The sequence below is a fragment of the Mustelus asterias genome, chromosome 5 (genome assembly GCF_964213995.1).
Source record: "Mustelus asterias chromosome 5, sMusAst1.hap1.1, whole genome shotgun sequence".
In the NCBI taxonomy this organism is placed as follows: Eukaryota; Metazoa; Chordata; class Chondrichthyes; order Carcharhiniformes; family Triakidae; genus Mustelus; species Mustelus asterias.
In genome coordinates this window covers 137,068,425-137,085,674 of record NC_135805.1, presented here as the reverse complement: position 1 = coordinate 137,085,674, position 17,250 = coordinate 137,068,425, and the positions used below count along the sequence as shown (strand labels likewise).

The window sequence follows — 17,250 nt, the reverse complement described above, 5'->3', positions numbered from 1 at the left end:
ATATCTCTCATATCCAAATGCCCCAGACATGCAATAAGGCCATCTCCCTTCCCTTGCAGGTAAATTAGTCGAGCGGCCCAACTATCCTGTCATAGAGCACGGGTCACCATAGAGGAGAGCAGCTTCGAAGAATTTTCTTAGGTCCTTCATAAAGCGTCACAGCTATCACCTGCACCCTCCATTAGCGCAGAGACTCACACCTTGGTGGCATTATTAGTAGACAGGCTTCTGGGTCACTCACTAGTGAGCACCTTACTGCTGATGGCAGGAACATCCCAGGAATCCAGCACCCGGAGCACTGTTGAAGACCATGATTCTGCTGAGCTCCAGTCAGATGATGTGCCTTTGGACTTGGTCATCCCAGAGCTGCAGAGACAGAGTTGGGAACATAATGAGGGGATGTCTGCCTCACTCCTCAGCAAACAACCTCCCCACCCTCACAGTTCAGGAAACCCCTTGAACCCCCCACGCTCCATCCCTCCCCTCCAGATCCACAACCCTCTCATCTAAGTGTTCCCCCCCCCATCCACTCCGAGCTCTCTGATGCCTTCTCCCATGGACTCCCTGGTGGGTATTGATGATTTGTGCACTCACCTCTGAACTCCCCCCAGGGGTGGGGTCGTCAGGTTCACATTGTTATAAATCTGTTGTACAATACACAGGCATGTTGTCATGCTGGTGAGGTTTGATTATGCAGTCAGGGGGAGGTTACAGCAGGACGCCCGTTTATATTTTAATGTATCAAAATGAGGTTCACGACCTTCCTGGGTGGGAACGTCATTGCAACATCGGCGAGGAAAATATGAAATCGCAATCCTCAAGCTAAGATGAGAAAAAGATAAGTGGTGTGATAAGGTATGTACTGGGCAAAAAAGCATCCCTTTAGGTGAAGTCTGAGCAACCTGAAGAAAGCAGTACCATCAAGCATAACAGTCAACCTTCTACAAATAAGGAGATTTTATATGAGTCACATTCATATCACAGATGGGCAAACCACAATTTTGGAAATTTATCAATACACGTTAATAGCTGACTGTAAACTTAACTTTACTAAAATACTGAAATCTTGAACATTGAACTGTTATGTTGTTGTGAAACAAAACACAATTAGTGTTATTTCTGAAATTATGACTGTGTTTATCCTGAATTAGACTATTAATAGCAATTATCCAATTACTTCAGCAATTTTCAACATTCAGCTTGTGATTATGTTACTTGTGCTATCACAGTTGTTAAGCAGTTAGCATTAGTTAATGTGTCTGACTTCATCTTTAATGACTCTGCAACTAGAAATTGATTACACTTCACACAATGCTGCACTTTAGCCCAAACATGATAGAATTGGCTTAAGTAGCTAGCAATATAATTTGAACAGATCATGTGAGGACATTTTAGCATCTAATCAACTTCTAACATGAACAGTCAATCCCTCCAATACATCCTGCCAATGTGTACATGCTACAAAAATTGTAGGAGACTCACCTGATACTCTTTGCTGAGATAGTTAACATGCTTGAATTCTGGAGACAATATTTCTTATATATTACGCCAAATTTAATTCAAGCATAGAACTAGGTTAAATGTCAGGCGGTTTCTTCTGTGCAAAAGATTGTTAGAACAAGTCATCACCTTATGTGGTGAGTGTGGACTCAACATACAAAAGGTGGATGAGACATTGAGTCATGGTGTTCTCCTGGTGCTCATTTTGATTGCCTTCAGGAGTTAAGGAATTTTGCAGATTTATTTTCCCTTAATTAGCCTTCTTTTTCTAAATCTTGCTGTATTTCACTGTCCCAGAAAATTGCATTTCCATAAGTGTAAGGATAGAATGTGAGGCATGTGCTTGGTTGCATTATGATTGTTTCAGACAGACTAGGTCTTTGTCGACTTTTTCATGAACATGGATGCACAAAATGATGAGGTAATGATGTTTCAAACACAAGATAAAGATCCAATCACAAGTAGAATAATTAAGCAGATTACTTTTAAACTTGATCCAGTCCAAATTGTTTCTGTAGAACATAAAATAACAGAAGGGACAGTATTATTTTGGGAGTGTATTAGCAGTTGATTGGATTTTTTAAAAAAAATTCTTCGAAGCTTTCTCAACATTTCCAGATCCAAAGATTTGAGCCATTTGAAACTCTACCATTTGACTGATACAAATTTCAAATATTTGAAATAAATATTTTACTAAATAGCAAAACTCTAAAAAAAAGGAAATTCAGCATTAGACAAGCAGTCTGGGGGGAACTGGGTGGTAAGGGTGTGTTTAAATGCCATTACTCCCCCTAGATTATAGCTTAAGGTCTGGATTTAGGAAGACAGAAATGTACTTAAAGGGGGCAGTGTCAAGCCGATACAATGATTCCCATTTTATTCTATCAGGTCTGTAAGTGAAAGAATTAAGTTTGATTATATATTTTCTGTACCTGGTTCAAAGGTGTTTTAATTTAAATAAACTTTAACGATTCACTTAATAAATGGGAACCAATGCATTCAAATATCTATACAAATTACCCAGGCTGCCAACAAAGGATTTGCTTTAATTGGTCATTTGATTTGCCCAAAATAGGAATAAAGGAGTTCTGGAGCATTTTCACAAGATTAAATATACTCCCCTCCCCGACATGACTGCTTCTTTAGATACATTTATTTTTGAATTTGATAAAGTTTTCAGAGTCAAGAAACAGATGCAAAACAAACTAAGGCAATGGTTCTGTACCTCATAGAAATTTGTGGGAGATGGAACTAATTCTATTTAGTTAATTAAATTTAATTAATTAATTAAACTAATTCCAGAAGGCGTTTGGCAAGGTGCCACATGATCCAGAAAGTGAGATCGCACGGGATTGGGAATAGGGTACTTGCTTGGATTGAGGATTGGCTGACTGACAGAAAGTGGAGGGTCAGGTTAAATGGGTCCTTCTCTGGCTGGTGAACTGTAACTCATGGGGTGCCGCAGGGGTCAATCCTCGGACCTCAACTGTTCACAATCTATATAAATGATCTGCAAGCAGGGGCAGAGGGTAACATAGCAAAATTTCGGATGATACTAAAATAGGTGGGAAAGCAGGCAGTGAAGAGGATATAAAGATTCTACAGATGGATATAGGTAGCCTAGGAGAATGGGCCAAAATTTGGCAGATGGAATTTAATGTGGATAAGTGTAAGGTTATCCATTTTGGCAGAAAAAATAGAAAGGCGAATTATTACCTAGATGGAAAACAGATTCAAAATGCGAGCAGAGGGATCTGGGTGTCTATGTTCATGAATCGCAGAAAGTCGGTATGCAGGTGCAGCATGTAATAAAGAAGGCAAATGGGATGTTGGCATTTATTGCAAAAGGACTGGAATATAAAAGTAGAGAATGTTGTTGCAATTGTATAGGATTTTGTTGAGACCACATCTGGAGTATTGTGTCCAGTTTTGGTCTTATTTGAGGAAGGATGTGGCAGTATTGGAGGCGGTTCAGAGGAGGTTCACCAGATTGATTCCAGGGATGAAAGGGTTAACGTATGAAGAGAGATTGAACAGTTTGGGCTTGTTCTTGCTAGAGTTTAGAAGGATCTGATCGAGGTATATAAATTTAAATGTGTTATGGCCATCAACTGTTATTAACATCTTAATCTTAGCTACCTGTGCAGCAACAAAGCTGGGGGGGGGGGGGGGGGGGGTGTGATCTCAGGAGACCCTCCCCAAGATGGGGGTGCCTGGGCTGGCCGGCTTCATTGTGTGCTTAAACGTTAGCAACTAACTCCCACCAAGGCGGCATGGTAGCACAGTGGTTAGCACTGCTGCTTCACAGCTCCAGCGACCTGGGTTCGATTCCCGCTTGGGTCACTGTCTGTGTGGAGTTTGCACTTTCTCCTCGTGTCTGCGTGGGTTTCCTCCCACAGTCCAAAGATGTGCAGGTTAGGTTGATTGGCCATGCTAAAAAAAAAAATTGCCCCTTAGTGTTCTGAGCTGTGTAGGTTAGAGGGATTAGCGAGTAAATGTGTAGGGATATGGGGATAGGGCCTGGGTGGGATTGTGGTCGGTGCAGACTCGATAGGCCAGATGGCCTCCTTCTGCACTGTAAGGTTTCTATGGTTTTAAGTCAGTTTCAGGGACCTGTTAAAAGTGTTCATTCCTCTTTGTGTCTTGTAACAGGTCTGAGGTTTCTGCTCACTGCTAATCCATGCATCATGCCCATCTGGCCCCCTGCATACTTCAGTAGTAACTCACTTGCAATCTGGCCTCACCCTGGGTTGATTCAATGACCACCAGCTGTTGCCAGCACTCTCTTGACTCCTCTCACTCACAGAGCAAGGGCTCTCTGCCTTGTAAGTTTAAATGAGCAAAGCTGTTATCACATTTCATGGAACTTTCTTCATTGACAGTCTCACAGCAGATGAGGAAGGGGAATCGCCGAGGTTACTGCACACAAGGATCAGATGCCCCATTACCAGGTAAAAGATGTGCTGACAGGCATCCCATATCGCATCAAAAGCTGAATTGCCGAGACATTTATTGAACGCTCCATGAAGGCTACTGCCCCTGCACCACAGCTACTCCCTCTGGTTTCATCCTTACCCCACTGGATAACATTAACACTCTCGGAAGCTTGGCTGGAGGCCACAAGTGCCTTTGGACAAGACTCTCACTTTAACCAGTGGCTATATCACTCAGAACAGCTGGGGTTCAAGCAAAGGCACACATCTTGCACAGAGGAAACTCCTTAGTCTGTGACACCACTTCAGCTTCTTTAGGAGGCGCTTGACTGCACCGCATTAACATCCAGACCACATGCCAGTTCACACAAAAAGCCACAAGAGACCCTTATTGAGGAGGCTACCTTGCACTCCCTGGAAAACTCAGAAAGGCCACAGCACATTTCATTAACACCCAATGTAGCTCCTACAGGCTCCTTATGTGTGAGGGAATGATTGTGTGGACTGCCGGTTTCATACCAAGGGGCGGCCAGCAACTCCCTGAAGGCTATCGGGGTGTAATGTCAACTGCAGTTCCTGGAAGGGGCTGGGGGTGGGAAATGTACTGCCAATTGAACATTATGCACCAAGTCATATCGTGGCTGCCTAGGTCTTTGGAGTCTGCCAACCTGCCAGGAAGAAGTTGGCGAGATATTCACTCATGAGATTCTACCAGGCATCCTTCCTCGCCTGTGAGATCAAGATGTGCATTCTCTCATCCATGCTAACCCCGATCCTCCTATAAACTGTTCCTCATCATCAATAAATCAGCTATCCCCCATGGTCTAAACCTTATCAAGTGTTAGGGAAAGAGACAGTCACAGGCAGGGCCATAAGGTTCATGGCCATGGGGCCACTGCTTAGCCTCCACTGTCAGCATATCATGATGCGCTCCATAACTGATGAAGTGATGGGACAATGCAGACAGGAGGCCATATTGTAAGATGATGGGACATGGGGGCAGTGTCCATGACCATGTAAACTATCTGCTGTAAAGCAGTGCTGGGCAGCGAGAATGCTGAGGTTTGGTCCGCCTTCAACCGGAATTAGGAGGGAGGTTAGAGTGAAAGATTACATTACATTGCTCATTGTTTCTCTCTCTCTCTTGTTTTTGTCACATCCTCACAGATTGAAGATGAATATTGGTTTGGATCCAGGCCAGCTCACATTATTGCTGCTGATTGACGTCGAAGCACAGGAAGTGTCGGTGGCGGCAGGTCCAGCCCAGGCATAACCCAGCACCACAGGAGTTGGCCCCGGAACATAGAGGCTAAAGTGTCGGCCGCCCACCAGTTTAAGGAGGGGGTAGCAAGACAGTGATAGTGTAGGCTACAGGAGGCACTGGTCTTTTCACGTCTGTTGGACATGTGCCACCGACGACTCCACCTGCACACAAACACAGTGCAGCACCTATGCATATCAGGCAGCAAGAGGAAGAGGGCACCCACTCAGTGGCTGTGAAAGTCACAGTTGCCCTGAACTTTTATACCACTAGATCTTTCCATGGCTCAAAAGGGGGACTGTGCAAGAGATCACAATCCTCCGTTCACAGGTGCGTCTGCGAGGTAAGATATCCTGTATGCCCAGCCATTGGATTACATCACCTTGGACCTGGACCAGGCCCACCAGGATGCCTGGGCTGCAGGATTCAGTGCCATCGCCAGGATGCCCAGGTCCAGGGGCAATTGATGGCACCCATGTTGCCCTCAGAGCACCGTATTGACAGGAAATGCCCTTTATCAACAGAAGGGGTTTCCACTCCCAGAACATATAGCTGGTGTGCAACTACCAGCTGAACAGCATGCACGTCTGTACACTACCCTGGGAGCGTGCCGATGTCAAACTTGGAGGCACTTGGCACCTTTGAGGGTCACCCTCGGCTGACGGGTTGGCTAATGGGGGACAAAGGTTACCCACTAAGGTCACAGTTGATGATATCTGCAGAGCCCCAGAGAGAAGCAGAGAACTGTCACAATGATGTCCACTCTGCCACCAGAAGCATCATTGAGCTGTGTACAGGCCTTCCAAAGCTGCAGTTCTCATGTCTGAACCGCTGTGGCATGGCTCTTCAATACAGTCCCCAGAGGGTTGCATGGATTGTGGCTGTTTGCTGTGTGCTACATAACCTTGCCCAGTAACGGGACAACATACAGGAGGGGAGGAAAAGGTGGTCTCATCTGAGGAGGAGAACCAGGATGGTGTCCAGGAGCCTGAGGAGGACCCATGGGATGCTGGACAGGGGCCAGGATGCTATAGAGCAGGAGGACTAGGGAAGCCCTCACAGCCTCCAGATCTGCCACCTCGGATGATAAATGTCCCACCACCCCATTTATCTTCAGACCTTTCCTTGCCCAGTCCCTTGTCTCCACCCCCTTCCTCTTAATCCTTGTCTCCCTCCACTTTCTCTGAAGCCTTGTCTCTCACCCCCATTCCTCTCAATATTTATCCCTCCCCCACTTCCTCTCAACTCTTGTCTCTCCCCCTTCCTCTGAACCCTTGTCTCCCCCACAACTTCCTCCCAACATTTCCCCCTGTCCCATGAAATGTGATCCCCCTCCTTCCCATTTCCAAGGGTCACTGTTCCATCACACCAGGGTGATGGGCCTGCGTTGGGTGTCAATGGGTCTGATGATGGGAAGGAGGAGATGGGGGTGCTGTTATCACGGAATGTCTAACTCTACCTCTCATGTTCTCCAACTTGAGGGTAAGGCTGTGGGTAGTGTGGGAAGATCAAAGATCCGACTTGGAGACAGAAGCATCCACAGCCCATGCCCCACCCATCAGTGCTAAGGGTTATTGCACACAGTGAAAACCAGCTTGGTCTGGATTTCAGCAATGGTTTAAGTAAATGGTATCATTTTGTGCCCTCTTCTTCCTAACGCTGTAAGACTGCAGTGGTCAACTCAGTGGTCCTGCAACTTCTCATGGCCTCCTGCTCGTTCTAGGTGTTTATAGATTGCATAGCAGACGTGGAGGAGGGCTGCTGCTTTCTACAGCCTCTAGCGGGCATCCTCTGGAGGGTTTAGATCTGGAATGTCCTGGCTGACAAGGATGTCATAGGTGATGCCATGTCACCTTGTTCTGCCCGCTTCCCAGGAGATGTGCTGGTGCCAAGAGGAGGGTATCCAGGTCTGGGAACTGCCTCAGTCTCCTTGGTGGAGGGCCAGGGATGGGCTCCAATGCTTTCTCCTCCTTCAGGGTGTAAAGCCTGGCTTTGCTTTTGCATCTGCACCATTGCTGGGATGAGCTTTTCCTAAGGGTCAACATCTGCCTCGGGAGCAGCTGGTTCTCTGGAGTCACCAGACCTCCGAATGCCAGCTCGCTTGGAAGTTTTTACTCCACCTGATGTGCTACAGCAGCTGTGTGGTGTTCACCAGAGAGTGCCCCAGAAGCTTGACCACTAACATGTCCCACAGAGGTGAGTGCCTCAGGTGGATGGCGCTGGTGAAAGCAATGACGAGAATATGGAGCAATGGTTCAGGATACTCTAAAGGTTTGGAATGGAGGCCTATGATCTCGGATGGCCTCATCTAATGGAGATCCTGGAAGAGAGTGGACATGGGGTCAGCTTTTTGAAATATAAAGGGTGTGGTTTGACTCGGTTGAGATAGGTCATCTGGATAAAGATGCATTAGACTCTCACTTTCGCGGGCATGCCGACCTCACATTCTGTCACTGGGACCTCCCCCACAATTCTCAGAGTCCTCTCCTCAAAGTGGGTGAGAACTCGCAGCTCAGGAATGCCCCCGCCCATCTTCTCCCGTTCCCTTTTTGTTGTTCCTAGGGGAAACAAAGAGGACATTGTGAGATGCTGGCTGGTTAGGTATGGGAGGTCTTAACATCAGGTGGCATGAGTGGGCAGTGCGACAAGCCTGTGAGGGGTCGTAATGGGGATTACTGAGAGGGTTGTCAGAGGTAGATACTGGTAGCTCGGTGCTTGAAGGTTGCATGTTAGATGGCAGAGGTTAGGAATGGGGTGATGCTAGGGGAAGAGCTCGAAGCAGGTCGTTTACCTTCTTTCTGAATTGAACTGTGGTCGTCTTCATCAAGCTGTTGCAGTTCACTGCCTTTACTACCGCTTACCAGGTATCTGCAACCACATTGGCAGGAAGTCTCCTGTCAAGCCTAGCCAACAGTGCTACAGTTCTGGTCACCCTATTATAGAAAGGATATTATTAAACTAGAAAGAGTGCAGAAGAGATTTACTAGGATGCTACCGGGACTTGATGGTTTGAATTACAAGGAGAGGCTGGGTAGACTGGGATTTTTTTCTCTGGAACGTAGAAGGCTGAGGGGTGATCCTATAGCGGTCTATAAAATAATGAGAGACATAGATCAGCTAGTCAATATCTTTTCCCAAAGGTAGGGGAGTCTAAAACTAGAGGGCACAGGTTTAAGGAGAGAGGGGAGAGATACAAAAGGGTCCAGAGGGGCAATTTTTTCACACAGAGGTGAGTGTCTGGAACAAGCTGCCAGAGGTAGTAGTAGAGGCGGGTACAATTTTGTCTTTTAAAAAGCATTTAGATAGTTGCATGGGTAAGATGGGTATAGAGGGATATGGGCCAAATGCGGGCAATTGGGACTAGCTTCGGGGTTTAAAAAAAAGTGCGGCATGGACAAGTTGGGCCGAAGGGCCTGTTTCCATGCTGTAAACCTCTATGACTCTATATCAGGGTGTCTGTCCCTCCTCTCCTCAATGGCATCCAGTATATCAGTATCTGCATCCAGGAAGATAGTTGCAGACCTTCTCACTGCCATATTGCCTGATGAAGTGAGAATGGGAGTTGCAGGGAGCGCTTTTATGCTGCTTCCACTTCTCAAGGCTAAGAGGTGACTTTCCAACTCCAGCGAATCATGCACCACTGGAGTTGGAGAATTCGTGTGCTTCAGGTGGGGGCTAGACTGGCCTGTTTGAATAGGGAGAATAGAGCCTGCTGAGTGCTACCAGCGGGCAACACTCCTGTTCTCACGTTAGTGGGAGCATTTAGATTGCAAACGGGTGAATCGCACCCAATATCACCCTATCTACTCTCCTGAAAGAACTAAATTCTGTGGGTACATTCCACAGTTATCTGGTATCCTCTAGGCAGCATTCTATCTGATTTAGGTTATTGAGTGTAATTAATATTAACAATCCTGGCAGGGTCAATTTCAGTGCAGTTTCGAAGTTGTTTCTACATTGTGTAAAAATACACATTTTATTCAGGCAGGCGCAACAATCAATGGCATCAGCTATGGTAATGTGGACTGAGTGCAGAAACATTTGAACAGCACTTGTTGCACTGCAGTTTTGAAAGCTGAGGAGACAACATGTTAATTGCCAGCCACAAAAACGCAAAATATTTGACCCAGATTTCAGCTTTGTTGTAATTATCTGACTCATCATAATATCAATCATCCCAGGAAGATAATTTTGATTGATAAATCTGCAGTCAGAAGCTTATCTGATGTTAGTCTCAACCCAGAGGTCATTCTACAACCTATGCTAGTTTGATTCCATAGCAGTGTTTTACCATATAAGAAACTAACAACAATTTTCAAAGATTAAGCTATGCTATATGGTAACTCAAGAAGTGTAATTTTAGGGACAGAAACTCTGCTGCATTATGACAATAGTGAAAATTCTGTCAATATGAGGCATAAATGGAACTCTGACCTCTGTTGCTTTGATACATTGTAAAGTGAGCTAAAGTTTGTAAATTTAAAAATGCAAATGATTTTACACTGAATACTGTACTATGTAAGATAAATTACTGCTGATGTAAAGTGTAAGTCTCAGTCTGGCAGGATCTATAATTCAATTTACCCACTGGACGTGTAGAGACTAAGCAGGGGGATCTCAGAATTGTCCACCAAAATACAGCACAGGTAAACTCACATTCTGGTTTGTAGGGGACACAAAGTCCATTTACAGGTGTAATTTGTAACACCATACGTCAGCTTGCTGGAATATATCATGTGCCATACCAGATACAAACCTAAAATTTACCATAAAGATGATAATTCTGAACAAATCTGTATTTTTACATATACATGAGCTAGATGGACTGAAAACCTCCTAATACTCTGTAATAAATCTATGCCAATTCAAAACAAGGGATCCTAAATCCAAACGGTAACGCTCCAGTATTTTGTCCAAAATGTAGTGTCTCTTGTATGGACAGTGTGTTTTAGCAGGCTATTTTACTACAGCGGACAGAACCTGATCCTATTCTCAAATGTCCATCCTCATGTCGTTTTCAGCACACCATATATGAATCTGAAGTAGGACTCTTTGGATTCAGGATTCTTTCACAATTTTTTCACAGAAAGATTTAGGTAAGAGCTATGTTTTAAAATTAAGTGAGTTCAGACAGGTTTAAAGATCCATCTGGGAGCAGCTGTAACAAAGTGGGATTGACGTCTTAACAAACATCCTTACTATTTTCCACAATGACCAGAGACATTAAGTAATTAACTGTCTTCATTTAAACTAAAAATAGACCTTCTATTCAAGGTATGTACTCTTGGGTACTCAGTTTATTTGCTGAGAATAAATGTAAAGTTCCACAGTCCCAAGTCCCCTTTAAGGGGAAAGCTGAATGATGGTGATTTAATCCGAGGATCACCACACCTCAGGCGACGGGCAAGATTGAGAAGGCACGCCTTCATGAATAACCTCAGCCAGTCCAGGAATTGAACCTGCGCTGTTGGCATTGCTCTGCATCATGAACCAGCCATCCAGCTAACCAACTCCTTAAACTGAGAATATCCTCTTGGGGAGAGGGTAGCAAGTTTGGTTGCCAGGCAAACTGGAAAATTCCTGAGCAGGAAAGAGACGGGGGCAGCATTTTCATTTCCTGGGAACAGAAAAAAACAGGGTACAGGGATTTAAAACCATTCAATCCAGTTTGGTCCAGGAAGGGAACATGCTCTATCAAGAGGAAAAATATTTTCATCATAAGCTGAGGACCGGTTAGAATCAGTACTGTGGCCAAAATTGTAAAATGAGTAGGACAGTGCATTTGTCTTTCTTCAATTCATGAGAATTAGTTTGAAGTTAAATTGTGAGATTTTTATCTGTAACTTTTATAAATTTACTTACTACCTGTAAAAATAAAGCTGTCCAATTCGCTTTACACTTTAGGCTTTATCCCAAGGAATGTCGTTCACCAACAAATCAAGTTAAAGCTCAGGTGTTGCAAATGACAACACATCCTTGCTCAAAAATTCCTGCAAGTCCGCACTGGGGTCACTGAGATCTAACTGAAGAAATGTATTCACCAATGTCTTAAACCCCTCAAATTGGTTTGTTTTTGCAGGACAGTCAATACGACGAATAGGTTCTCCTCTGCGGTACAGCTCAGAAACCTGTACCCCTCGCTGCACCACCTGTGGTGGCATCCCAGCTAGTATAGCTATATTGGCAGTATGGCTGTTCGTGGACACACCCTCTTTCAGCTGATAGAAAAACACCAGTTCCTCTCCATCCTGAATGGTCTCTAGCGTGAGGTACCGTAAAAGAGTACTGGAAGGGAGAAGGTTAAGCTGAACCAAACTGTGAAAGTTGGTAGATAAAAATATGTGAGGGCATTTCATGTCTTGCTGCACCCAGTGTCTTAAAACAGCCGCAAGAAGGGACAAACCATCAACACTATTGGTTCCTTTCCCAAATTCATCAATTAGCACTAGGGATCTCTCTGTAGCATTGTTAACTGCAGCTGCCACCTGGTTCAAATCTATGATGAAGGTTGAGAGTCCTACGGACACAGATTCACGGCTTTGGATTCTTGTGTAAATTCCATCTATTAGACCAATATCTGCCTCCGTGGCAGGGACATAACTACCTATTAGTGCCATAAACACTATTAGTCCAACCTCTTTGAGATATACACTTTTGCCACTGGAATTTGGACCAGTGAGAACTCGAATCTTTCCATGGTCCTCGCCACTACCGATGGGGTTTGAAACAAATGTTCCTGTGCACAGTTCCATTAAAGGATGTCTTCCATCTTTGATGTTGACTATATTCTTGTTGGTTAGTTTTGGTCTTGTGTAGGTGTTCTCTCGGGCTACAACAGCCATGGCAATTAGGCAGTCCAACTGGGCTGCATACTCCATCACATCATAAAGGACAGCGGATTTCTCTAAAATCTTTGCTTGCAACTGGTACATAATAGCTGTCTCAAGGTCTCGGATTTCACAATGCAAGTCTCCCAACATTGTATCAAGCTCCTTGGTCCTAGCACTTCTATAATGAAGTCTATCTTCAGAGAGAAACATGAAATCCAGGCCTTCTATCTCAAAATCATTCTTGTCTACCATGCTGGGAAGACGCGGAATCGTGAGAAGAAATCCAATCAATGGTATGTAGATGACACAGCATGAGGGAATCCTGTTGTCCAATAGTGTCAATTCATTTCTTGCTACTTCAGTTAAGAAATCTGAGAGACCCATCAGTTTACGTTTCTTTTCATCTATCGCTGGGTCCACGTTTGGCTTAACTGTGAATCTGTTCTCTGCATTACCACCTTCAAAATCCACCACTTTATTTATGAGACGGGCTATATAATGAAGATCGTCCGTGAATGTCTGTGAAATCTTTGCAAACAGTTCCACAGACATGGAGAGGGACCTGCAAGTGTCTCCAATATACACAGCATTGTAGACGGTCTTGTAGAGACCTTGCCAATCGTTCACTTTGGTGTAGGAGAGTATCATCCTCTTCAGGATGAGTGGGATGTTCTTGATGTGCTTCAAGCAATCTTGAAGGGTATGCACCAGTTCGCTGTTCCTGGCCAGCGTGAAAAACTGGATGACATCCAGCCGTTTGTTCAACTCGCCCAGGTTCTTGGTGGGACGCATGAACCACAGCCTCAACAGCTTGGTGCCCCATTGGGACTTGCAGCGATTCATGACCCCGAACAGGCTGAGTCCCTCCTTCAGCCCTGATGCCAGTTTGTACACGGACGGGTGCACTTCTGACTTGAAGATCTGCAGCACGCAGTAGGCGTCCTGGTCAATGTGCACGGTGTCACTGAGCGCGAATTTCCTCAGGGCCAAGATGGGAACGCTCACGCTGGGATCTTCCAACTCCACCCCAATCCTCCTCCTCTCCAGCAACTTCAGCAGGCCGCCCAGGGCTCGCAACATGGTGGCGCTCTCGAATGGGACGACCGAGGCCAGATACATAATCCTCTCTGCCTCGGTCAGGTGGGCGGGGATGCAGGGCAGGTTGACTGACAGCACCCGCTGCTTGCTGATGTTCAGCCCGAAGTCCACGTTGGGGAAGACGGCTATCTCGGGTTTCCCGTCCCCGCCGCCGTTTTCCGTGCCCGCCGCCTTGAGGAAGTCGGCCAGGTGCCGGTCTTGCTTGGCGCTGGTCAGGAGGCAGCGGGGCTGCAGCTCGTCCACCACTTTCCTCAGCAAGCGGAGGTCCGGCGCGTCCGGGACGTCCGGCATGAAGTACAGGGCGCACTCGCTGGTGCTGTAGTAAGCGAGCCCCAGCTGCCCGCCATGCCACAACACGCTGGCGTAAATCTCCGGCTGAGAGGCGTCGTCCTCATGGTCCGCCGCCGTCCCGCTCATACCAGCCGCTTGCTGTCGCCCCGGGGTGGCAAAGTTACTCATTGGGCTCGGTAAACGCTCGCCATGACCATCATGGTTTGCTTCCCGGATGTTGTACACAGCCCAGCCTCCCGCACCGCTTTGTCCATGGCGCCATTTGGGTCCCCGCTCGAGGCGGCAGTTAACGGTCGCCACGCGCGCGCGGCTCTGGAATTCCCGCTCGAGGCGGCGGTTAACGGCCACCGCGCGCGGCCCTGAACTATCCCCCCCCCCCCCCCCCCCGGGCCTCCCGGCCATCGAGCAAGACATTTGATAATGGCACTCCTTTATTTATTAGTGTCACAAGTAGGCTTACATTAACACTGCAATGAAGTTACTGTGAAAATCCCCTACACTCCAGGGCCAGTTCAAGTACGCTGAGGGAGAATTTAACATGACCAACGCACCCAACCAGCACATCTTTCGACTATTGGAGGAGATCCACTCAGACACACGGAGAACATTCAGACTGCACAGACAGTGACCCAAGCCGGGAATCGAACCCTGTGCTGTGAGGCAGCAGTGCTAATTGTGCCACTGTGCCACCCAATGTCATGTAAACCTGAAGTTTTGGTTGCAGAACAGGAATTCTAAATCTTAGAATCCTTATGGTGCAGGAAGAGGCCATTCGGCCCATCAAGCCTGAATCGACAACAATCCGAGCCAGACCCTACCCCCGTACCTCCAGGTCGTTACCCTGCTAGTCCCCTGACACTAAGGGGCAATTTAGAATGGCCAATCAAGCTAACATCTTTGGAGTGTGAGAGGAAACTGGAGTACCTGGAGGAAACCCACACAGACACAGAGACAATGTGCAGATGCCGCACAGTCCCCTGATGCTGGAATTGAATACAGTAAGAGTTTTAACAACACCAGGTTAAAGTCCAACAGGTTTATTTGGTAGCAAATACCATTAGCTTTCGGAGCGCTGCTCCTTTGTCAGATGGAGTGGAAATCTGCTCCCAAACAGGGCACAGAGACACAAAATCAAGTTACAGAATACTGATTAGAATGCGAATCTCTACAGCCAACCAGGTCTTAAAGATACAGACAATGAGTGGAGGGAGCATTAAGCACAGGTTAAAGAGATGTGTATTGTCTCCAGACAGGACAGCCAGTGAGATTCTGCAAGTCCAGGAGGCAAGCTGTGGGGGTTACTGATAGTGTGACATAAACCCAACATCCCGGTTTAGGCCGTTCTTGGACACACGCATCTCCATTAAGGACGGTCACCTCAGCACCTCACTGTACCGCAAGCCCACGGATAACCTCACGATGCTCCACTTCTCCAGCTTCCACCCTAAACACGTTAAAGAAGCCATCCCCTACGGACAAGCCCTCCATATACACAGGATCTGCTCAGATGAGGAGGACCGCAACAGACACCTCCAGACACTGAAAGATGCCCTCATAAGAACAGGATATGGCGCTCGACTCATCAATCGACAGTTCCGACGCGCCACAGCGAAAAACCGCACCAACCTCCTCAGAAGACAAACACGGGACACAGTGGACAGAGTACCCTTCATCGTCCAGTACTTCCCCGGAGCGGAGAAGCTACGGCACCTCCTCCGGAGCCTTCAACATGTCATTGATGAAGACGATCATCTCGCCAAGGCCATCCCCACACCCCCACTTCTTGCCTTCAAACAACCGCACAACCTCAAACAGACCATTGTCCGCAGCAAACTACCCAGCCTTCAGGAGAACAGTGACCACGACACCACACAGCTCTGCCACAGCAACCTCTGCAAGACATGCCGGATCATCGACACGGATGCCATCATCTCACGTGAGAACACCATCTACCAGGTACGCGGTACCTACTCTTGCAACTCGGCCAACGTTGTCTACCTGATACGCTGCAGGAAAGGATGTCCCGAGGCATGGTACATTGGGGAAACCATGCAGACGCTACGACAACAGATGAATGAACACCGTTCGACAATCACCAGGCAAGACTGTTCTCTTCCTGTGGGGGAGCACTTCAGCGGTCACGGACATTCAGCCTCTGATCTTCGGGTAAGCATTCTCCCAGGCGGCCTTTACGACACACGACAGCACAGAGTCGCTGAGCAGAAACTGATAGCCAAGTTCCGCACACATGAGGATGGCCTAAACCGGGATGTTGGATCTATGTCACACTATCAGTAACCCCCACAGCTTGCCTCCTGGACTTGCAGAATCTCACTGGCTGTCCTGTCTGGAGACAATACACATCTCTTTAACCTGTGCTTAATGCTCCCTCCACTCACATTGTCTGTATCTTTAAGACCTGGTTGGCTGTAGAGATTCGCATTCTAATCAGTATTCTGTAACTTGATTTTGTGTCTCTGTGCCCTGTTTGAGCGCAGATTTCCACTCCATCTGACGAAGGAGCAGCGCTCCGAAAGCTAATGGTATTTGCTACCAAATAAACCTGTTGGACTTTAACCTGGTGTTGTTAAAACTCTTACTGTGTTTACCCCAGTCCAACGCCGGCATCTCCACATCATGGCTGGAATTGAAGCCAGGTCCCTGGCACCATGAAGCAGCAGTGCTAACCATCGTGCCATCATACCGCCCATGTTGCTTTTACATGGCTGGTGGAAGTTGGAAGAGCCTGGGCAAAGTTGATGATCAGGAGAATTGCTTTGTGCTAATAAATGCGCCATTGTTTTCTGATCCATGAAATAAATACCAAATTTTCAGCTCTGGATTATCAGAGACCAGACATCTGATGGAAGATTGGGAGCCTGAGGAAGGCCTGAGGGGCAGACCTTTGCAGGAAAGCCTGGGATGTTTAAACTTCATAGAACATAGAACATAGAACATTACAGCGCAGAACAGGCCCTTCGGCCCACGATGTTGCACCGACCAGTTAAAAAAAAAAAAAACTGTGACCCTCCAACCTAAACCAATTTCTTTTCGTCCATGAACCTATCTACGGATCTCTTAAACGCCCCCAAACTAGGCGCATTTACTACTGATGCTGGCAGGGCATTCCAATCCCTCACCACCCTCTGGGTAAAGAACCTACCCCTGACATCGGTTCTATAACTACCCCCCCTCAATTTAAAGCCATGCCCCCTCGTGCTGGATTTCTCCATCAGAGGAAAAAGGCTATCACTATCCACCCTATCTAAACCTCTAATCATCTTATATGTTTCAATAAGATCCCCTCTTAGCCGCCGCCTTTCCAGCGAAAACAATC

At 46.6% G+C, this 17,250-nt stretch overlaps 1 protein-coding gene across 1 annotated transcript; it reads right to left on the bottom strand.

The window, feature by feature from the left end:
* Window positions 1–11,636: 11,636 nt before the first annotated feature.
* msh5 (mutS homolog 5) lies at window positions 11,637–14,081 on the bottom strand. The gene has a single exon (XM_078213599.1). It carries the CDS (start codon window positions 14,079–14,081, stop codon window positions 11,637–11,639), a length of 2,445 nt encoding a protein of 814 aa, XP_078069725.1.
* Window positions 14,082–17,250: the final 3,169 nt, after the last annotated feature.